Source organism: Anastrepha ludens, chromosome 3 (assembly GCF_028408465.1).
Source record: "Anastrepha ludens isolate Willacy chromosome 3, idAnaLude1.1, whole genome shotgun sequence".
NCBI classification, from domain to species: Eukaryota; Metazoa; Arthropoda; class Insecta; order Diptera; family Tephritidae; genus Anastrepha; species Anastrepha ludens.
The window spans coordinates 21,148,738-21,173,434 of record NC_071499.1 but is presented as its reverse complement, the minus strand read 5'-3'; the positions used below and the strand labels follow the sequence as shown (position 1 = coordinate 21,173,434).

The 24,697-nt window shown below is 41.2% G+C and overlaps 1 protein-coding gene across 1 annotated transcript in view; it reads right to left on the bottom strand.

Annotated features, from left to right (window-relative positions):
- Positions 1-24,697, bottom strand: part of LOC128857119 (cytochrome P450 4g15) — a 32,338-nt gene continuing 7,641 nt past the window's right edge. The window contains exons 3-5 of the mRNA XM_054092696.1: positions 22,396-22,578; positions 561-1,520; positions 1-490 (exon numbers count right to left, since the gene is read on the bottom strand). Of these exons, the coding sequence (XP_053948671.1) occupies positions 306-490; positions 561-1,520; positions 22,396-22,578 (1,328 nt within the window). The 3' untranslated portion in view covers positions 1-305. The remainder of the gene's footprint in view (positions 491-560; positions 1,521-22,395; positions 22,579-24,697) is intronic.

Here is a 24,697-nt window from a genome sequence, read left to right as displayed (position 1 = left end):
GTGACTGAAACTTTATTTTTAACCTGACTCCACAAATATTATCTCTCTTATTTATGTACTTTGTATGCATAATTCGTAATCATGAAAACTGAGTAATGATGAGGAAATAACATTTCAATTTTACAAGTAGATATGTACGTATGTATGTATTTAGCCTGTCTAAATAAATGCCATTTTATTTATTTTCACAAAAAAAGAAACATTTAATTTCTAGTATGTGGAAAAATATATGTATGTATATGTACTTGTATGTGTGTAAATCCAAAACCTAGCAGAATTATAAAAGAAATAGACGGTCGAGCCTTCTATGTAGCCTTCGGCTTCGGTTTGGGTTGTCTCGGCTGTAAGCGTACACGAAAACCTTCCTCGCGCTTCAATATGATGTCGGCTTGCAGTTTGAAATCGGCCTCAGTCAAATCGGAATAGACGCGATAATTTCGTAGTATGGTGGATAAGAGTATCTTTAGTTTGAGCATGGCGTACTTCCGGCCTGCGAAGAAAAAGAAAATCAATTATAGAAAAAAAAAATGTATAGCAAAACTACCAAAACTTCCACTTACCAACACAACTTCGCGGACCCGCTGAGAACGGCACAAAAGCGTAGTAATGTCTGTTGGCCTGACGTTCTGGCAAAAAATTGTCTGGATTAAATACATTCGGATTGGCGTAGACTTTCGGATTGCGATGTAGTTTGACAGTGGCCACTGTCACTGTAGCGCCACGCGGTATTACATATGGACCCGATGCTAGTTTTAAGTCTTCCTGTAGTTCGCGCGCTATCAACGGCACCGGTGGATACATGCGCAGCGTCTCCATCAGACAACGTTCCATATATTTCATTTCCAAAGTGTCCTGAAATGTGGCTGGGCGGTCTGAGTCACCAAATATCTCATCCAATTCGGCAATGACTTTGTCTTGTATTTGCTGATGAATGCCCATCAGCGAGAGAAAGAAAGATGATCCGGCCGCGGTGGTATCGTGTCCCTCAAACATAATCGTATCGACTTGTTCTTTGATCTCGGTATCGGTGAGCAATGCACCGTTTTGTGCACTCTCGAGCAGCAAATCGAGAAAGGCCAAACGCTTCTTCTCGCCCACATCATTCTCCTCGACATCCAGATCATCCTTCAAGCCCTCGGCTTGGCCAAATGACAAGCCTTCCACGGACGTTTCTTTTGTTGAATTTTGTTTGTCGCCCTTCTTTGTTACACTCGCACCAGCTGTGGGTGTACTCGGTGGTGTAATTTTCTTGGCCGCCATTTCCTGTTGAGCCAATGAGCCGCGTGTGCCATTAGCAAAGGCGGCTTTTTTGTATTTGATGACTTTGGTTGTGAGGCCATGAATGATATTCAGCAGTTTGCCTTGCTCGTGATAATATTTGGAGAGCGTAAAGATGAATTCATTGCGCAGGAAGAGACTTCGCGAACGCAAATGGAGGATATCGCACATTTTCATGACGGCCAAGGCGTATTCATAGCCGGATTTGTCTTGAGTTTTCTTGGAAACACCCATGGCGGTCTCTGTACGGAAAGAGAATAAAAGAAAATTTATTTAGATAAAACAAAATTAATTTAGATGAAAGGAAATCAATTTAAAGGATCATAAAAAAACTAGCGGAGTGGCTAAATATGTGTTTGGGAGCTTAAAGTTTCTACTCGTACGTACTATTTGACACACCCCCATGACCCACTCTATGCAACAACAATTATACAAAAGTAGCTACCTTTCAGCCCCATTTGGAAAAGTGCTTATGCGTTATTGGAGGCTTAAACTCCAAGTCAATAGAGGTTTGCGCAAGTAGTCGAGCGTAGATTGGAGTAGCTCGTTGTTGGTCGGTAGAAATTTTCGTCTAAACAGAAAACTCGATTATCTTAATACCCAACAACCAGTGAATCTTTAGAGGTATTAAGAAGCGCAAATTATTTTAGTGCGAGATGTTTTAGTTGAAGGAATATATGTAACGGTACCTAACGATCCCGTCACAAAGCTGTGTGCCTTTATTTCTGCAGTTTCTAAAGATAAGTTAAGGCCATGATTCCTAATGATATCTGTACCGTTTCCCTCAGTCATGGCTGAGATTTTGGAGAGGTCAGTGGCTGTACTCAGTCGCTGGGCTGCCAGTTGCGGCCTTAGAATCAACTCTGGCAAAATGGAGCTGGTGCTATTTACTAAAAACTTTAAACCTGCACACTTTCGACTTTCCAAATTAAGTAACCACTTTCTCCCGCTCTCAACGGAAGTAAGGAACCTTGGAGTGATACTTGACTCCAAACTCCATTAGCAGCTATACATAGAAAATCAGCGAAAGAGGGCTAGTATAACTTTCTACTCCTGCAAATCTATGTTTGGCGAAAAATGGGAATTCAAATCACAGACTCTGAACTTCGGACAGAATTTGAGGGTTGTGCCAGTGCAATCTTCTTTCCAAGTAGGCAGCATTGGATCGAGGGGAAATCTGCACCGAAGCTTGCAGACGTCTGTAGTTATTGTTGCAGCAGCATAAACATTCCCCATACTTACATATGGGGAATGCTGCTGCAGTGACAGTCCTTGGCCGGATATAAGTCCGGATCGTTTCGGTAGCGTAGAACTGACTGCCGTGGAAACGGTTCCAAGATGAAATTGGGAGTCGGAGCAGCAGTTTTCTCTAAATCAGCCAATTTATCTATCTCCTTAAAATTGCCGAATACTGCTAGTTTTTTTCAGGCAGAAGTCTTTGCGATCCTGTAGGCAGGCAAAAGGTTTAGTCAACGTGGGAGCGATTTTTCCTATAGTCAAGACACGATCAAGGCTCTGACGACGTCATGGTGCAGATCCAAACAAGTCAACTCCTATAAGAAGCAGATCATATCTTTTGGGGGTGGAGGTAATATTTCTCTGATCTAAGTTCCAGGACATAGGAACATAGAGGTAAATGAAATTGCTGATAAGCTTGCCACAAAGTGTGGACTCCTACCCAGTCATCGGCATTCCCCTGACTGTTGTTAAAGCGGAATCACACAATTTATTTCTCAGGAAAGCGCAAAAAAGATGGAGCTTCATTTCTTCATGTGCTATTTAGAAAACCCTCTGGCCCCAGTACAATAGACGGAGGACTCAGAAAGTCATGGGGACTCCACGCCATTAAATTTCTAAACTCGTAGCTGTATTTACCGGTCATTAGACGATCGGCACACACGCGGGAAAGATAGATACCATGTAATCCACATTGCAGACGCCACAGCTTCTGAGAGAAGGAGACTGTTGAGCACTTTCTCTGTAAGTGTCTGGGCTTGGCAGTTAACAGCCGGGGGCAGTGATCCTAATCCCACAAATCTTCTCCATTACATCATCACTACTCTGGTTGACTATAGATATTTGCCTGTTGGAGGTCTCCTACTGGGATCAAAACGGAGCTTTAGTGCTTCTTGGGGAGTGCCAGAATGGTCCTTCAACCATTTCATCTACCTACCTAAGGCCACAAAGTACAGAATGCAGAGGTGTGCCCAACATCAGCGAATTTGAAGGAACTAGTTGATTTGCTGACGTAGCTGAGAATGTGAGAACGGCTTGTTTGCGAAAAAACTGAGATTGTGTTGGTGATATATGAAAGAAATCTACGCAGCCACCGCTCATGTTACTTGGTGTCCGTCTGAGCAACGTCTGATTGGACGAATTCGGGTGGAAAGAGCGAATAGAATTCCATTGCTGAATCCCCGATGACGGGGTCGCCAAAATTACTCTCCCAATTTTTCTTCGGACGGACAAACCTTTTAATCTATCATTCTTGAGTTAAAGCGCCCTTTAGGGTATTTCAGAGCGAGACTGACTTTAGATTAATTTTGCCTCCCGACCTATACCTTTTTGAAGCAATGTTGGTATAATTTCATCTGGGATCGGGTATTTACTGGGTTGAAATGAATTGCTTAATCATGCGGAGTCAGTTGAAACCTCCATACTCTTAAATCTAGAAAAGAGGTGTTCAACCCGGCGGAGAGTATATATATGAATCCAAGAATTTTCCCGTCATAAAAATAACCGGCGGCAGAAAAACCGTCTCCGCTACAACTCTGTGCAATTTCATGCGGTTAAATGTGTTTTTATTTTCACAGCGGGTTAGGTTAGGTTAGCCAGGTTACTTGTCTGGCACAATATACTCCGTGATACCTTGCATTTGATTTCCATAACCTAATTGAGTTGCTTAACCCACTTCGATCTTTTAAAGAAGTTAAATAGTCCCTCCAGTGAGACATTTTGCAAATTTGCCAGGTCTTCAAAGAAATAATCACCAAGATATTTGGCATGGCTTCTTTGAAGTGCAGGACATTGACAGGGGAGGTTTTGTACGGACTCAATTTCTTCTTCATTTCTACAACTTCTGCAGAAGTCATTGTGAGGCATAGGGTTATTCAATAGGTGCGCTTCAACTTTTTTCCGATAGGGAGGGCGAACGACGCAATATTTTTTATTTTTCGCTTGTCATTTGTAAGCTTCATTAGTATACATTTCATCATGGAACGCTACACACTTGAGCAACGATTGCAAATCGTGCAAATTTTTTATGAAAATAATCGTTCTGTTGCTGCTACTTTAAGAGCATTACGGCCATTTTACGGTCCATTTAACAAGCCGTCCCGTTTTGGGGTTATGTGAAGTCATTGGTCTACAGTAACAAGCTGGCGACGATTTGTGAGCTCAGAGCCAATATTGAACGCGAAATTGCTGGAATTTCGGCCGATTTATGCAAAAGAGTGGTCAAAAATTGGGTTCAACGATTGGACTTCGTAAAACGTACTTAAATGTATATGTTCAAACTCGATAATAAAAAAAAATAGTTAAAAAAGTCAAACCGTTTATGTTTTATTCAAAAAAGTTCAAAAGTTGAAGCGCTCTTACTGAAAAACCCTATACATCCATTCTGAGGTACTGTAAGGGTGCCAATAGTGCGTTAACCCGTTATAACACCTATGAGGACGCTAGTGATTCATCTGTTGAATCCAAGCAGACATTTGGTCCTTTGGAGATTCAAGTTTCGCTAGAGCGCTTTGGAGACCCTGCAGTTAGTAGTCAGGGACCACCTTCCATTGGTTTCCGCGATTACGCTCACGTCAAGCGCAGTGTACAGTCAGTGACAGCGGGTACTCGTCAGCTATTCTGTTAAGCACATAATGTTGAAAGCTATATTTTCAATGGGGTTGTCCGATTCCAAAAATTAACAATCAGCCCAAATTAAATTTTCCTAAAATGTGCTCGGGTATATAAAGTTGGGTTTTGACCGAAATAATCTTCCTTACTTTTTGTTTTTTTTTTATTAAGAGGTGAGTCTAAGACCCAGCACACGATTTCACTTTGGGTAGTATTCTTTTCAATCTATCCCGACGTCCTTTGCCATGACTTCACTCACACGACGCCGTGTCTACGATATCCTTTTGTTTGTATTGTATTTCTTTTTTGTCGGGACAAGTAACAAGTACAGCACTCAAGCAATCACTCCATCTTTAAACCTACTCGATCTCCGAAGAAATCTGAGTAGATTTTGTGGTACCAAGGAGTCAAGGTGGTTGCTTCTTAACACATCAGAGCCAAATTCCTCAAGTCTGATTCGGGCGAAGGCCGTTCAGACGCCCAGAAAGTGGTCAGCCGTCTCATCCGCCTCTCCACATGCTTGCCATGTACTTGGCCCATAGAAAGTCGCCCGTCATCAATCCAACCAGCTGTCAACAGCCCCTTCTGCTTAATGACAAGATGATCTGCGTCAGTCTGAGTCGGTCGGACATGATAGGTAACATCAGTTTTGTCCATCTGCAGCCTCTCTTAGCCTGCCAAGCTCGCTTGTGGGTTTAAGTAACCCGTTTGTTAACCGTGGCTTAGATGGCTGTAGAAGATAGTGGCAGAACGGTCTCCGAGCCAAAGAAGTTAGCCGCAAAGTCCATTCTAGCTACAGAGTCAAATTTGTTACCTGCGTTACCCACGCGCCCCGGGACCCATGTTAGCATCAGGCGATATCTACCGACATAGTTCAGCTTGGATTTACAGGACTCCACTAACCTTGAAGTGGTTGGAGAGCTGCCTGAGGCCTCGAGCGCAGCTTTGCCGTCGCTGCAGGTACATATAGATCTGCCTCTCCACCTGTTTTCCACAGCAAAGTTCCGTGCATTCCAAGAGCAAAGTGTAGTTTTATCCCAATGGATTAGACGAAGGGGATAGAAAATCCAGTAACCGCGACATTATTAAGGAAGTCAGAGAGAGATGTATGCAGGGCGCACGTATTGCAGGTTGCATTAGGGATGTTGTATGGTGGAACAAATATATGACCACTGAAAGCAAGACCCGTATATACAAACAAAAACAAAACACGTCTTGACTGCATTAGAAACGAGGTCATTCGTGACGAAACTGGCGTTGATGACGTAGTGAAGTTTATAAGAACAAGAAGACGAGCTTGGAATGATCACGTTTCTAGAGCTAGTGACGACAGAATTATCCGAATAGCGAGGGAATATATACCATATGGAAAGCGCATACCTGGAAGACCTCAAAAGAGATGGCGCGAAAGCTGGATTTCGACATCAGCGGAAGGGCAATAACATTTCGTCATTTTGAATTTTAATAATACTTTGTAATTTATAATTATGTTGTTGTGCGAAGAAAAACAGGCGAAAACCTATAATAAAATAATAATAATAAGAAGAAGAAGATTAGACGAAGAGACCAGAGTTCGAACCGCGCTTGCTCCTGGAGTCATCCGTGTAAATGCGAAAACAGTGTCTGCTGGGCGCATTTTCTGAGTTTGACTTCAGTTGAGCCTCTGGCAGCACTACACTGTATCTCTTTTCAAGTATGACTCCTGATGGAATAGAGAGAATCATTGGATCGATGCCCATACATTCTCTGTTGTCCAATGGCGGACATGGGCCGTATCTATCCCATTGTGTTTCAGCCTACAGATGGCCTTCAAGCCCTCTCCTTGGATGAGAACATGAAGTGGGTGGGGGTAGACTAACCAAAGCATTTAATGTCGGGCCTAAGGTAGTCGGAAAAGCTCCGGTGCAACAGATGGGCAAAGTGCCAGACCACTGATGCATAGGTGATAATAGGTCTTATCATTGCCGTGCAGATTCAGAGGAGCTTGCTAGGAGAAAGACCCCATTTTTTGCAAAAACATCCTTGGACTGCAAGAAAGCTGTCAGTATTTTGGATGCCTTTGTTTCAAAGTGTGACTTCCAAAGGAGTTTGCTCGAGGATTACTCCAAGATATTTGAATTCTTTACATAGCTGGATTGTGACTCTTTTTAGCTTAGGCAGAACGAGTGCATCAAGTTTCCTCCTTCTGGTAAGGAGACAATAGACCAGTCTTGGAAGGGTTTGCTGATAGCTAAGTGTCAATTATATGTCGATATCCCACCACTGCCTGTTAGTTGCTTTCATCCTATACTCTTCTCTTCATTTCTCTACGTTTTTACTGCAAACTCGATTTTCCACTTCCAGTCTATTGCAGATTTTTGGTCAGCCCTGAACCTCAATTCATAAATGCGCCCGCTCAATATACAAAAGTGCATGCATAAATCTTAATGTGGTTATCCGTGTGTATGTATATATGTTAGTATGTATCTATGTATGTGCTTGTATGTATTTTGACCTCGCGCGGAATAATTATTTTTTAAATGATTCGCGCCGCAGACATTACATGAGCATCATGAGACATTCATACAAACCCATACCCACATAATTCACCTCAGTAGCCCTCAGAGCTGTGTCAACAAAAGGCCCAACATCAGCTTGTTGCAATCATTTCAAATTTTAATTACAACAAATATGAGATTTACATGGAAAATTTTTCCAACAAGTTGCAATAGCAACTAACTAATAGCCGACGTTTGTACGGGCACATATATACACATACACACACACACACACACACATACAAGTATGCACATCCAAGCACATGCAAGTGTAAGCATATCAGCGGCCGCATGTGCAAAAAACCGGTCATCAAACTGCATCGTCGATTATTCAATTCACGAAAAGCCAGAAGAAAGCCATAGTAAAAGGAAAACAAACAGCCGCAAAGACTGCAACTCCCCAACTTACATCACCGTAGTACAATTACTACACAGACACACACACAGCCACATGGAAAGCATGCCATTGTAATAACTACTAAATATAAGGTGCACATCCACACACACACACACATACGTACGTACGTGTGTATGTATATGTGACAAATGCTCTCGCCACCGTAATATTCCAATCCAAGCCAAAGCAAATAGTTATGGCAAATAATGCGACGTGACGCCAAGCAGCGCCACTGCCGCCGGTGGTTCGCCTTTTGGCCAAGTCGTCAAATGGCTTATTGATGCATTCACAATTGGCCGGCTATTGTAGGAAACACAATGAAGAAGAAAATTTGCTAAGTACAAGTGGAGAAAAAGTTGGATACCAGCGGCAGCAAGCAAGTGTGCGTGTGTGTGTGTATGTTAGGTAGGCAGGCAGCAGTAGGAAAATAAATGTGGGCAAGGAAAACGAAATTACTTAGCTGCGCAATCTGATGCGTGATCGATGTTATAATCAGTGGAAATGTGAAAATTTGAAATCGTTTGAGTGCATCAAGTGGCTCAAAAAACGCTTTGATTTTCAAAAATTTTGTTTTTTTTTTCGCTGGCGGTCTTCAACATTTACTCCATATAAGGGGATAGGAGTAGTCAGAGTTTGCAAAAAATTGGATTTTGTTTTTCATTTTCTTAAAGTGTAATATCTTAAAAATATTGTGTGAAAATTTGAAGTTAATCCGACAAATACTTTTCGAGTTATTCAACAATTAACAAAGGGCGCTCGGGCGCTCCGGGGCGTTGGCAAAACTTTAAAGGCGTTTTTCTCAAAACTATGTTTTTTGAACTGGTGATTACTGTAACTAAAAACCGCTTGGTAGATTTCAATAAAATTTATAGTGCTTTTGAAAAACAAAAAACTCGTGCCTGACGAAGTATTTTTTTTTTTCAAAATTTCGACTTTTTTTTAAACAATTAATTGTCGTTTTTTTTCTCGAAAATCTGAAAAATATTTCCTAAGCCTGCCATATTGTTAATCTAGAAAAAAAACCTTCGATTAGGCACAAGATTTTCTATTAATAAAACTTATTTCTCTTGCCCGATTAATTTTAGATGAGTCTCCAAGGACTTGTGACGATCATCGCAAGGGACTTCTGGAGAAACGAGCTCCACACAAACAGCGATAACTTTTACAATTATTATTTTTTTTTTGAAGTTTTGCTGAAGTCAAGTCGAATCATGATGCATTAATCCTATGTTTTTATTTGTAAAATAAAATAATTGACTAGCAAAAAAAAATTATTGAAAATCATCATTTTTTCTCTGACTGCCTCTGACTACCCCAAACCCTTTATAACGAATGCCCGAAATTTTATATTAATCTCCACATTCCTTCATAGAAGGTGGTCTTTGTACCAAATTCGGTTCAATTCGGTTAAGAATGCTGTAGAAAATTATTCGGGCGCACAACACATAAAAACGTTGAAAATCCATTACCGAAATGAGGGGAGACTTTTGTGCAGGCAGACCTGTGCTAATGGTCTACTTCATATTAGAAATTCTTTCAACAGTTTAAGTTGGGACGACGTAATTGAAGCATTAAAGGTAAAATTCAAGATCCCGAATAATCTATTGAAGATTATTCGTAGCTACCTAAGCAATCGCGTGCTCTTATGCGAAGCGTGAGAAGGTTGCAAGACTAAACAAATAACAGCAGGTGCGGCCCAAGCATCAATACTCGGACTTGAACTTTAGATTAAAAGCAACGACGAAATTCTTCGAATAGAGATGCCTAAGGAGGTTCATTTAGTGGCATATGCAGATGACATTGCAGCTGTAATAATCGCTCGAAGCACTGACGAAGCCAAAAGGAAGGTAAATTATATGATGATCCGAGTTCAGACATGGCTAGAGGCCCATTGATTAAAACTAGTCACAGAGAAAACAGAGCTAATCCTTCTAACCAACAGACGAGTCCGATTAGAAGTAGATATGCAGGTACTCGATGCCACTTTATTGACAAAAAGAGTAGTCAAATACCAAGGAATGCAATTAGACACAAGGCCAACTTACTGGGCGCACATAAATTATGCTGCCACAAGAGCTGCCAAAGTAAGCGGCATGTTAAGTAAGCTCATGACAAACCTTGGAGGTCCAACGCAGAACAAGCGAAAACTTTTAATGGACACGACGAACTCGATGCTCTTATACGGATGCGAAATATGGGCAGATTCGCAAATGGGGCAATGCCGACGGAAAACTCAGTAATATGTGCAACGCACCTGCGCTTTCAGAGTGGCTTCTTCGTACAGAACAGTATCAGAAGCAGAGGTTTTAGTTATCAGCGGAAACATCCCTATAGATATTCTAGCACTAGAGCGCAAACGGAGATGGGAGGCAAATATCTCAGGAATCCCAGTGCTACGCTTCTCCGATATATGAATTCAAGCGCTCACACTTTGGCAGGCAAGATGTAACTCTGAACAGTACGGTAGATGGACAGCGAGACTAATACCCGATCTAAAAGAGTGCGCAGAAAGGAAGTATGGGGAGGTTAACTATTACCTCATACAGTTTTTATCCGGACATGGGTCCTTTTCTCTCTCATACCAGCCTTCTGGAACTTAATGGGCAATACTCCAATTCTACGATCATATAAAATAACGCCGTAAGTGCGTAGATCTCAACCAGGAATATTCATATGAAAATTAACCCAAATATTCCTGACATTCTCTGGTAAAACGATTTGCCACATCACAAATAACATCGTTCAAGTATCGGCCGTGGTTACGCGCGGTGGCATAGCTCCAAAGAGCTACTTACAGGGTCGGGCACTCGAAGTGTAACCAACTTTAGACCGCTCGCGCAGCTGATGTACGGGTATCTGGTAATTGGCTAAATGACAGTCCAGAGTATTGTTTACGCGACAAAAGAAAATCAGTAATGGATTTCAAACGTAATAGTGTGATTTCATTATATTTGGCTGGAAAATCACAACCAGCGATTGTTCGTGAGCTCGAGCACCTTAATGTAAATAAAGTTTTTGTTTATCACACCGTTAATCGTTGCAATGACGCTGGTAGCATCGTGAAACGTCAAGGAGGTGGTCATCAAAAGACTGCAACGTCAGGTGAAATGGCTCAAAAAGTGAAGAAGCGACTTCAGCGGAGTACCCGACGAAGTGCCAATCAAATGGCGAAAGAACTGAAAATATCTGACCGCAGAACCCGCCGCATACTGAAATTATCTCACAGTCAAGCCTTATAAGATCCAAAAGGCGCGAAGGAGTTGCTTCGCTTGGCCGAAAGCGGTCAATTTTCGAACATTGTGTTTTTTAACGAGAATTTTTTTCAAATAAACTAATTCGTAAACTCCCAAAATCATAGGGTTTATTTTACCGACCGTTCATACAAGAATTTAGTCATCGATTGGCCACCAGGAGGCAGCACCCGCCATAGGTACTGGTTTGGGCCACTGTAACCGCAGATGGGCGCTCTTCAATCATTTTCATTGAGCCTGGCGTCAATGTTAATGCGAAATATTATCGGGAAAGTATTCTGGAGATTACTTTGAAGCCGTGGCCAGACAAACATTTCAGTGGCAGACAATGGGCGTTTTAAAGGACTCGAAAGGGCTCGGCACCGTCTCACAAAGCTCGACTGAACCAAGAATGGCTAAAAAACAACGTTCCCAACTTCATAACGTCCGCACAATGATTCTCAAATTCACCAGACGCAAATCCGATGAATTATTCTCTTTGGGCCGTTTTGGAGAGCAAAGTCCGAACTAAAAGATTCACCAGTCTCGAGGGCCGTTTTCCGCGAGTGGACGAAAATACCTGCAAGCTACATTCGGGCAGCTTGCGATTCGTTGCTGGACCGTCTCAAGGCCATAGTCGAGGTAAAAGTTGGTCATACCGAGAAAAAGTAAATTAATTCCTAATTGCGTATTATTTTCACACATTTTTTACTTTGAATTGAATAAAAGTAATTTTGCAAACTAAATTTATGGCCTCTTTAATTGGTCACACTTCGAGTGCCGGACGCCGTAGATCCAGAACTAAATTAAAGCAATATCCTGAGTTGGCTTATTGACAAAAGACCTGTGAATTTAGTAAATCCTACAAGAAAGAGTTTATCGGATCTTAGCCTATAGCTTTACAAGATCAAATTAACCAAAGAACTGAAGACTCTTTATTATTTCAAGTGCCGAAACTGCTCCAATTGTACTATGCAAAGTAGTGGTTGTATGTTTTTGTACGTGTGTTGTGGGGTTGGGATATTTTTAACCCTGGTCACCTGTATTGAAGCTCAACTGGTAGAAATCTAGGATAAGAAGTCTTGAATATTATGCCACGACCACAGGATCCCTCGGAGTTCGCTCCAACATGAAGACGGTCCATTGGGGAGTATCGTGGAAGTTGTGGTTCAACACTCAAATGCAGTTACAATCTTTTTGGTTCAATAGGTAGTTGCAGTCGCGATCGCGTGCTGAACCCAAAGCATCGCGAATATTTAGATAGGTCCATCGAACCTCATCAAGATGGCTGGAGGGCCCCATTCCATACTACCACTAGCATTTTGGGGGCGTTGATCAACGAATTAATTTGAACCGCTGCGCTTTTAGGCACCGTGGGGAAGGCTGACATCGGCAGGTACGCACGCAAATAATATCAGACGCTGTAATCTGCGAAAGTAATGTTATAAGCTGATGCCTTTTAAGCTAGTCTCTTGATATAAATCATAATCGTTACTACCTGTATATTTCTATTTTAGTCTAACTCTCAGTCAGTCTCTAACTTTTAACCAGAACCTTTGATTAGGATTCTATGCTAATCATTTCATGGAATCGAGATAGCAAAGTATTGGCGCTTTCCAAAAATTACATTGCTTGAAGAGGGAATTTGTCATTTGAAGTAACGGGTGATTTCTTAGCTATTATCTTTTTAAACAGTTGGTTTAAGCAGCTGACGCACGTTTCGTGTTTTGTTTCACTGTCAATCATCTTCAGTTTGGTCTATAACTTAACCATGAATCGTCTTACAAACGAACAACGCTTGCAAATCATTGAATTTTATTATAAAAATGCGTATTCTGTTAAGAAAGTTTATCGCGCGCTTCTTCCATTTTATGGTCAGTTTAATCGACCCACTGAAGCGGCTGTTCCAGCTATTGTGACTAAATTTAGACCAACTGAAGGGGAAAATTAGTGAAAAAGACCCAGTTTGCAAAAGAAAAAAATTCTTTTTCATCAGGACAAGGCATCGAGTCACAAAAACATTTTCACATAGGCTAAAATCCATCAATTAAAGTTCGAATTGTTGAAGCATCCAACGTTTTCACCAGATTTGGCGCCAAAAGACTTCCATCTGTTTCCAGACCTAAAAAAAAGCATGCTTGGAAAGCGTTTTTCATCAAATGATGGGGTCATACCAGATGTGGAAGCGTATTTTACAGGCCTTTCAGATTCTCACTTCAAGGGTGGGCTTCAAAAATTGAAATCTCGTTGGAACAAGTTTATTGATGTTCTGGGAAACTATATTGAATAAGAAATTGTATTTAAAACAATAAAATTTGGTTTTTCTTATCGAACCGCAAAACTTATTGAGCAACTTAGTAAGTATACGTGTGTGTATTTTCTCACCACCATGAAGTATTGGAAAAGTATAACAAGTGGCAGGCGTTTTGCAGTTGTTTAGTAATCCAAATAATGGATAAAAGATTATGAAAACGACAAAATCAGTTATCAACTTTAAAACCCAATAACTTGACACCCTTGTATAAGTCAATTTTCTTCAAACCTTTGGGAACGCTACTTGTGGTAACTTGCGTCACGTACCAGAATTTATTTAAATCACCACAAGTTGAATGGCCCGCATTAACCTCACGCAATCAATTGGCATTTCTATTTCAACACTTCCTTGTGTAAGGTACGCGAAAGTCACACCCAAGCGGCTAATTAGAATGCAATAGAAGTATTTGAAGTTAATAGAAATTCTGCGCATATATTTTACCAAGAAAATTCTGCTTCCTTGAACGTTTGTCCTGCACGCGCGCACCACCACCAAATAGTCCGTGTTCCTTCAAAGCGACAAATTCTGAAGGGCAACGAGAAGAGCGACGACAGTGCAGTGACAAAATTGATTGACAACACCCATAAGCCATCACCAGCCATCACCAGCCATCACTCAACAGCCATCAACCATCAGCCACCGGCAACCACAAACACTTTTATATAAATTTATGCAGATTTACCTGGTTGTTTGTAGTAGCTGCTGCTCTGCCTATCACCTACCGCCGGCAGAGTGGCCAAATGAAAGCAAAACAGCACAAAGAAAAGTTAGCTGTAGGAAAGAAATCAAAACTGGTTGGTAGCTAAAGTATTTTGCTTCGCGGTTGGTACGAATGTGTGTCTTATGGGCGGTTGTTGCATGCGCGCTGCCGTTTGCAAAAAGAAAAGCCAATACAAAACCCTGTGTAAGTAGTGAAAACTAATGCATTGTTATGTAAGGCGTTCGCTCACGTTGGAGTACAAATATATAATATAAATACTTATGCACACGCATATGAAATGATATCATAACGTTTTTTTTCAGTTTTTTGCATTTTCATTGCGCTGAAATTGGCGAACATTGGGAGCGTTAAACTTGTGGGTTGCTGTTCGACTGCGATATTGGAGGTTATCGCGCTGCTAGAAAAGAAATACATCAAAGCGCATACGAGGTGAAGTCCAAAATAAACAAGACTGAGCTAAAGTGGAAACAACAGGAGCTTTTTTCTGATAACTTCGAGTTTATTTATTCATAATAGTCCCCTCTGCCCTCGAAACCCTGATTTGGGCGATCTACAAGCTTTTCAAAAGTGTTTAAGGTCATTGACCGGAATGCCCTTCAGGATGTCGGCATAGGCCTTTTGGATGGCCTCTACAGACGCAAAACGTTTTCCTTTCATGGCCAAATGCAGTTTTCCGAATAGGTAGAAGTCACAGGGAGCCATATTAGATGAGTACAGTGAGTGATTGATGGTTAAAATGCGATTTTTAGTCAATAAAGTAGTCACAAGAGTGGATTGATGAGGTGGTGCATTGTCTTGAAATAAGCGCCAACTTCGTCCTCCGCGATAATATGGACGAATTCGACGAATGCAATGCAATAAATGCTTCAAAACGCCAAGATAGAAAATTGCATTGACGGTTTGGGCCGTTGGCTCGAACTCCTTGTGGCTATTTCCCTTGGAATCGTAAAAGCAAATGAGCATCGATTTGATTTTTGACTTCTCCAAACGCGATTTTTTGGGTGGTGGTTCGTCTGGGGTCTTCAATTCGGCACTTTGACGCTTAGTTTCAGGTTCATGTTGGAAACACTTCGTTCACCAGTTACAATGTTGTAAAGGAACTTCTCGTCTTTTCTGGCCTCTTTAATGAGGTCTTTCGAATGTTGCGTTCTGAGTAATTTTTGGTCCTCAGTTAAATGGTGCGGAATGAAACGTGCACAAACATTTCGTAAGCCCAAATGAACAGTTAACATGCGATAAATCGAAGTTTTGGAGATATTCAACTCTGATTTGATGAGTTTCAACGAGGATTTCGGTTCGTTTTTGATAAATTTACGAACAATTTCGATGGAGGTTGCGATGATTACTGATTTTGGGCGGTCCGTATGTTCATTGTCATTTATGTCCTCACTCTGAACTCTGGCGCGAGGTAGACAATCATCGCCACAAACTTTCTTGATCAATTCAAATGTTTCGGTAAAGGTTTTACCGATTTTACAACAAAATTTGATATTAGGTTTTTGTTCGAAACTCATTTTTGTACCGATGACAAACATACTGACACTTTAGACGCAATAACTTCGCTTCCACTGAACCGAATGTCACCAAGCTTTCGTTGGAAGCCAGCTAGGGATGTAACTTCCAACGCACTAACGCATTAAAAAGATGGCACCATAAAAAGCATTTCTATGACGCGAGTCATGTTTATTTTGGACTTCACCTCACCATACTTGGTCGTGCTATGAGCTCTGCTACAGCTCAAAATTTGTTAAAATATTTAAGTAACGAGTTTTTAGATTTCATTGTAATTTTGTCTAAAAACGATAGCTTCTTATGAGAAGCTTTCTCAAGGCAGAAATGCACCGCTATTGCCATTGCTTACTATTTTTGTCGTTTCTTTCTCATGCTAACCGGCGCCACTTGGACACAACAAGTGTATCCAAGCCCTTCTTCTCTTCCGCTGCGACCAACAGCTGGTAGGTGCGTTAGATGGAGAGAGTATCACGAGTTTTCTCCAGATTCCATCTTGGATCTTTCGGTACAACAGACATAGGTACTGTCCGTGCAGACTCTTCCCTAGCGAACGAAGGAGGTCCAACTGCAGTTGAAGGTGAAAGTCGACGATAAATCAATATTAACCGTAGGCAACCGCAAAATCTTAGGGGCCTTCATCGGCAGTTTGCACTCCTTCTAGGCGCACACAACCGCGATTGCCACCAGGGCACGAACCCGCAACTAGGCCCTCAAATTGTTAGCCAGTAGCAAAGACAAAGAAATGTTACATTTCCAACAATTTGCCGGTCGCTTCTGAATTACGCTGCGCCGATCTGATCGGCTGGATCTAGTGATTTGTAGTCAGCAAAACTACAAACCGGCCTGCCTACAGGGCAGTCTGCCTGAATACTGCCTTAAGGGCAGGCACGGGAGGGCTTTCTGGGAAGTTCCCCTGCAGCATTTCCCCAATGAGAAAGCTATGCTTCCGGCTTAGGTGCATAGTAAGATGCTCAGTAAGCGACTCCTGCTGGGTTGCTACTGCAGGAACTTCCCCTGCTGATACTTGTTAGAGGCTAAGCTGCCTTCGAGACGAGTCAAGAGACATCTCTTCAACTTTATTGACGAGATCCAGAATCAAAAGCAACTGAACTATTGGATCAGACTGTTCAAAGACAGGCTTTAAGCGACAGTCTTCGGGAGTCTCTTACCACCATCCGATCCCCGACTGCCGTCATCGAAGTCTAATGGCCTTCCATCGCAGACTTAGAGCTTCAGCTGCCTCGTGAGACCTGCTTTACTTTAATCAAATTATGTTCTGGGTATTGTAGCAAGTTAGATTTACCAGAGGTTTGCACCTTAAAACTTCGACCTTAAACTTCAAGTCAAACTTCAACCTATCCAGAATAGACTCCGACATGCTACAATAAATATATGCCCGTATGTGATGCTACCCCGCACTATATTAACCACCTATTCACACGCCTCCTTAAACCCACTCACCTAATACCCTTCTCCCTTTGGATACAATCAGTCGGACCTGGACTCCTGCACGCTTTGGGACCGAAATATGCTCTCTGTGCTTGCTGTTAGATGACATAAACGATGACGATCGGTGACCACACCACAATGGCAGGGCCTGATGAACTGCTATAACAACAACCTATATTAGGAACACCTTTTTCTAACACCTGATTTTGCATGTTCATAGCGGGAATAGAATTAGGAAGAAACTGAGTGGGAGCCAAGCACAAAATCCACTCGGATACGGAACAGGATGTGTTTTTAAATTTTATGGGAATTTTTAGTATTAATAATAACACCACACAATATCAGAGAAGTACTATAAAAAATAATACAATATTAAAAAAAAATTATAAGAATAGTAAATTTTTTCATTTCACTTTATTTAAATAAAAAAAGAAACAAGTGTCTTGACCACCCTTTAAATGTATGTGCTTAAGTTTTTGCAAACAATTCAAGCCAAATATGCCAAACATGCCAAAACCCCTTGAAACCACGTCAACACTCAATATCCGCTGCACACTGCTCATTCTCCTTTCGTCCATTTTGAGCTGGGCGTTGGTGTTGTATTGGCATTTTGACAATTTTCGCATGTGTGAAGGAGAAAACACATACACGAGTCTATTGCTCATAACCAGCTGATATGCATGTGTAGGTGTGTGTGTGGTCATCAATGGAGCTATTGCAATGTCATTAACATATTTGCTTAATTGCCATTTTTTCGTTTTAAGTTTTGCAATTTTCTCAAAAAGGCAATAATGGGCAATTGTGTAATTCAATGACAGGCGACGTATTGAGGCAGTACTTTAGTTACTGTTTTTCTCTTTAGGTTATATAGCGATTTGTGATATTGAAATGGTGCGTTTTAGCGCTGATTGGAGTTGTGACCACTAGCCGCATCAACTAACTAACCAATCGGCTGTGATGTTCAAGTACTTCACACTTTTCTCGTCCTGAAAACCAGCACAGTAGCCTAGAAGTCTATAGGTCTCCTCGGCATACCTTTAATATATATCAACGATAAATTTTAGTTCAAAAAGTTGTACCTATTAAAGATATTTAAGTAAAGTTAGGTTAGGTTTGGTAATAGGGATTATCCGCTATGGGACACAGTCAGGCTTATAGCCCAATGTGATGCCGCACAAATAATCAAAATTCGTCGTTGGGGGAACAAGAGGATAAGAACCAATCAGGTTGGAAATGGAAGAAGGAGCTTTGAAAGAAGAAGAGGGGAAGCGGAAGAGGATGACGACAGTGGTTAGTTACGCTCATACTAACCGCTTTAAGCTACCGAATTTCACCAGGTGCGTGATATTTAAATTCGCAATATTCGCACGTGCAGCAAAAAAGTGAGAGCCCATCTCAGCACCTTCTTCTCAGTTGCCCTATCCAAATCTTTGCCCGTCGAGAGTAGGGCAGCTGGAAAGAAGTTGCTGAGATGAGTCCACCTACTCCACCAGCCAGCTTCTGCAGAAAGGACTTGAAGCAATCCCAAGTCCCACCGCTTCGACACCTAACGGACAAAGTCCGGTAAGGACACCTACCAAATTCGAGAGCTGTTACTCTGTTAGCTTTAAAAGTTCCTTCGAGTGCCCTCGATCTACCCTGACAAGAAGGATCACGCGACTTTGCACGTTTATGCACTAATCCAGCGCTCGCTGGGTTGAAGCGAGGCCCATATTTCCAGGAGTAGACTACAGGTTATTAGGGAAGCTCATATCTCATTTTGGGATGACCGTCTCCAGGGTTCTCTGTCTAGCCAGCTCATCAGTCCAGGAGTTTCCCTCTATGCCGCTGTGACCGGAAACCCAAATGAGCCTAATATCGAAGTATTCGGATGCAATCGAGAGAGAAGTCAGGCGTTCTCCGACTAATTTAGAAAGCACACACATCGAGCTCAAAGCTCTTATTGCCGCTTGCCTGCCGGGGTAGATCTTTACATCCTTTACAGTAATTACAGATGTAAAAAACCAAACCACTGCTTCCTTAGTTACGGCTATCGTCGCTTGGAAAACACTACACTGATCCGGAAGCCTAAATTTGAGCTTGTTGGTGAGATCCTCGCAGAATACTAGCCCACCAACTATTCCGTCCAATTTCGAGCTATCTGTAAATGTTGCACCCCGCCCACTCCTCTCTCTCTCTCTCTCCTAAAACCAATGTGAACTGTGCAGAAACTTTAGAAGGTTTCTGATTCCTACCGAGCTGAGATCTTCCAAATCATTGCAAAATTGTATACCTAAAATGAGAAATCTGCGTCTGGATGAAGCAGGATATTGGCAAAGAATGTGTAAATTCTTCTTCTTTAGTGCAGCTTCTGCAGAAGTCATATATCTGCACGCCTATTCTCTGGGTGTGTCTGTCTATTAGGCATCAAATTTGACCTATCAAATACGAGTATCACTTCGCAAAAAAAAAAAAGAAAAAAGATTTTGTTTGCAATTCACTTCCGCCGAGTGGATCTCAAGGCAATTGCCAGAAGTTTTAAATTAACGCGCGTGAATGATCTCATAAAATTTTGCACACGAAATTGTAAATATATACATTAGGGTGACTAACAAAAAAAGTAGCAGGGTTTTCAACGGAATTATAAAATTTATTATATTTTCCGAATTGCGCCAAAATATTTCAAAAAAAATAATAAAAAAAAGTTGGAGCGATTTGAAAATACTTTTAAAATCGAGTTTTTATAAATAAATTAAATTTTTTTAAATTTTGCTTTAAGTTTTTTAATGAAATTCAGATATTTGTTGGGTTGGAAAAAAGTAATTGCGTATTTTTTTCGAAAATCAAATACAACTTTTTCTAGGAACTAAATAACTTTATTCTGTAATGTATTGCCCATTTCGATCAATGACTTTTTGCCATTTTTCAGGCGGCATCAAAATCCCACCTTCATAAAACTTCTGGTTTTTATTAGCAAAAAACTGAATCAGGTGCGATTTGGTATCATCATCATTATTGACATTTTTGCCATTTAAGGAGTTTTATAAAGATCGAAGCAAAAAGTAATCAGATGGTGCAAGGTCAGGACTATATGGTGGATGTGGCAAAACATCCCAACCAACTCCAATAATTTTTGCCGGGTGGCCAAAGATGTGTGTGGCCTTGCATTGTCTTGATAGAATACAATACTTTTTCGGTTTGTCAATTCGGGCCGCTTTTCTTCAACTTCTTTGTTTAAGTTTAGTTAGTTGTTCAATGTAGAATAGATCAGAATTGATGGTTCGGTTGGGTGGTAAGAGTTAAAAGTAGACAATTCCTCTGTAATCCTACCAAACTGATAGAAAAACCTTCTTTTGATGAATATCAGCATTTGATGTTGTTTGAGTTGGTTCACCTGGCCTGCTCCACGATCTTTTCCGCCTGATATTACTGTAAAAAACCCATTTTTCATCAACAGTTATCAGTCGTTTTAAAAATGGATCATTTTCATTACGTTTCTGTAGCAAATCGCCGTTTTTAATGCGTTTCTTTCAGTTCGTGAGGAACCCATCTATCGAGTTTTTGAACATAGCGAAGTAGTTTAAAGTGCTTTTCAATGCGTGTAGGTGTTTCTTGAAGCCTCTCTGCAATCTCACGTGTTGTACTGTGAAGATCTGAATAGATTACTGTTTTGATAAGGGCGTCATCAACTTCAATTGAACGACCAGCGTGTTTTTCATCTTTGAGTGAAAAATCACCAGAATGAAATTTGGCAAACCAATTTTCACACAGCCGTTCTTTGAAGGCTTCGTCACCATAAATAGCGCATAACTTTTTATGAGCTTGCGATGTGGTTTTCCCTTTGCGGAAATAAAAAGGCAAAATATGACGAAAATGTTCCTTTCGATTTTCCATTTTTTACAAACGCCAAACGAAAACTACGAAACCGATCTTTTTTACTTATTGACACTTGAATTACCAGCTATGAAATAACAAAATGTGTTTTACATTTGTACTACGTTTGCAAATCTAAAAATTCAATTGAAGCTATCAATGAGTGAAATCCGCAATTACTTAGTTGCCAATCCAATATTTCTCAGTTGCTTACGGTTACGGGGAAAAACCAAAATTCAATAGATACACACGGCTACGGTTATGCTTATGGCCCCATGGTGCGGCACCTATAATCGTTTAGAGTGATGCCCATATGTTTGATCCGAACAGCTGATTGCTATGGTTACGGCTATGGCTAAGGTATGGCACCACTAATTGAAGCTTTATGCATTTAGGTACATACATATACATGGAAATTAGTAAAGCGGTATGCACTTACGGCGGCCGCCGTAGCCGAATGGGTTGGTGCGTGATTCCCATTCGGAATTCACATAGAGGTCGTTAGTTCGAATCTCGGTGAAAGCAAAATTAATAAAAACATTTTTCTAATAGCGGTCGCCCCTCGGCAGGCAATGGCAAACCTCCGACTGTATTTCTGCTTTGAAAAAGCTCCTCATAAAAAATATCTGCCGTTCGGAGTCGGCTTGAAACTGTAGGTCCCTCCTTTTGTGGAACAACATCAAGACGCACACCACAAATAGGAGGAGGAGCTCGGCCAAACACCTAACAGAAGTGTACGCGCCAATTATTATTTTTTTTTTTTTTTTTTTTATGCACTTATGAGTAAATAAATATCCATATATTGTCCCAATGAATTGCAAAAATAAAATGTCTTCAAAAAATGTACGAGTACATGTTGTTGTTGTTGTTTATTTATCTAAGTCGAAGAAAAATTTCCATGAGAATAACTTAGACAGAGACGACAGGCAGCCCATTCACCTGACTTTATATCTGTACAATAAATATCATTTGAAAGATTTTCTTTTGAAATGAGCTATTTTTAACACAACCCGCCACTTATGAATGAGTCAAGTCATTAATAATATTAAATGTATGTGTGTGTGTGAGTGTGTTTAACTGTGCATACAAACTTTTTCAAACGGTCTACTAGAGTGTCTACCTAAATTTCCGAGCACATTGAGCTGATAACTAACTGATGACACAAACTTGGTTTTTTAGCTTCCAGCTGAGTGGAGACTACGATTTCACATAGACACACACACACACATATGTACATACTTTATATTGCTAATACTTACCGAGTAAAATCTCCACTGTCGCCTCGCTCATATAGTCGTGACAATCAAATGTTTTTCCACCCTCGGCGCGCAATTTACGCACCACATGAAGTGAATTCTCGTTAAATAGATCAATGAAACTCTTCAACACATTCAAGTGGAATGTTGGAGCTATCAGCTTGCGATGAGCACGCCATTTCGCACCTGCAATATGAGAGATTTATTAAAAATTAATGTAATATTTTCAAATGAGGCTTGGTTTTCTCTATAAATTGGATAGATTAGTTTAGGTGAGCCGATCGGATGGATGGGCAGACTCTTAGAAAGAGTTCACTAAATGTACATAAAGGCGCTTTTGCTATTGCCCAGACATATTTCCGAACTCCGCTCTCTACATGTCCCTAAACTATTCCGTTCGAAGTAACCTTTCTAGCGAGAATATAACTAAACTGTACGGAGCCCCGAATAATCTAACCAAACTGCTTCAGAGCCTCTGAAGCACATTCCTCGAAAAGCGCTGTATTTACACCTGAACAAGTACTGAATGGACTCTACTTATTCTTTATATTTACAGCGCCTACGAAAATCACTACTCGGAGCTGCGAACCGTGAGACCAAATAGCCAATAGACTGGTGTTCTTTTCGTATTCTCCTCAGAGAACATAAATTCGTTTAAGAGAGCCTCAGTAGCGAGTTCCGTATTCTTCGTTCATTGTGCTTTAGGGAAAGTAGACGCGACACTCTGCAGGCTCCCATATTAGTCCATCTGTTATTAGTAGCTGCTAATTAGTTAGTGTGATTTGCCCAATACATAAGAAGGGGATTCTGCAATCTAGGAAAACTACCGCGGGATAAGCCTGTTTAACATCGTATACAAGATCCTGTCGAGCGTATTGTGTGACAGAATAAAGCCCATCGTCAATAAATTGATTGGGCCTTATCGGTGCGGCTTTAGACCTGGTAAATCCACCATAAGCCAGATCTGCACCGTACGCCAAATCCTGGAGAAAACCCAACCCTACGAAAAACAACTCGATACACACATTTCGGTCATCGTACAGAGAGACGGCGAAGCAAGGAAAGGAAATCGGACTGAAACGATAACCGAAAATTGATTAAAATCTCATCTAGCGATGCCGAAGCGGCAGCAGGAGCAAACAATATGAGACAGCTGTACCGCATAGTTGGCCGCCTAATCAACCGGCAGAGTAATAGTAACCAATCAATCATAGATCTGAATGGTGCCTCACTGACCTCCAATGATGATCAGATCCGTAGATGGAAAGAACATTTTGAAGCAATCAGCAAAGTAGTACTAACCAATCAATCAGAGATCTGAATGGCGCTTTACTGATCTCCAATGATGACCAGATTCGTAGATGGAAAGAATACTTTGAAGAAATTAGCAACATCGCTCTTAGCAGTGAATCTAGCTTCGAAGTGGGCAGCAAAATAACCACATGTTGCCCTAGTCTAGCGGATATAAAGATGCAATCGAGAAGCTGAAGCTCAGCAAAGACGCGAACGAAGATGGCATACAGCCAGAAGTACTGATCGGCGAACCTCAAATTTCTGCATCCCCAGTCAATGTAATGAACAAAAGGCATCATTGTAAAACTGTCCAAGGAAGTCGATTTGCGGGATTGCGGTAACTTGCGAGAAATAAACGCCACCTAAAAATTCTAGCTGTATTTTACCCTCATCGAAGCTTTATTGACCAAGTTAACACTCTTCCGTGCTAGTAGAATAATCATTTGATTGGCACTTCCCGCTTGACATGCTGTTTGTCGACTTCAAGAAGGTTTTGGACACAATCAATTGAAACTCAATATGGCTGGCGTTGAGTAGAAAGGGAGTTCCTGCTACGATAATCCGTCTCAACAGAGCCCTTTACGAGAACTTTAAACTGTCACTGCTCCACAACGGCAACATCAGCGACCCATTCACCCAGCGCTGGCGTAAGGCAAGATTGTCCCCTGTCGTCCCTTCTTTCGCCATCATCCTAGACGTCATTATGAGCCAATTGACCCTGCACAAAAGAGGCGTCGTATGGAGTTTCACCCGACATCTTGAGAACCTGGACTTCGCCGAGGACATCTACCTCCTCTCTCACAAGCTCACTGACATGAAAGCGAAAACAGACAGACTAGGCACGTTGGCACGCACTGTCGGCCTGGAGGTCAATATCGTCAAGACAAAAGCTTTGAGAGTCAATCACAATAAAGTAAGCCATATAATGGTTGACAGGTGCGAGGTGGAATTTGTCGAAAGCTTCTCCTACCTCGGATGCACTATCACGATAGAGAGTGTAGCAGATGAAGAT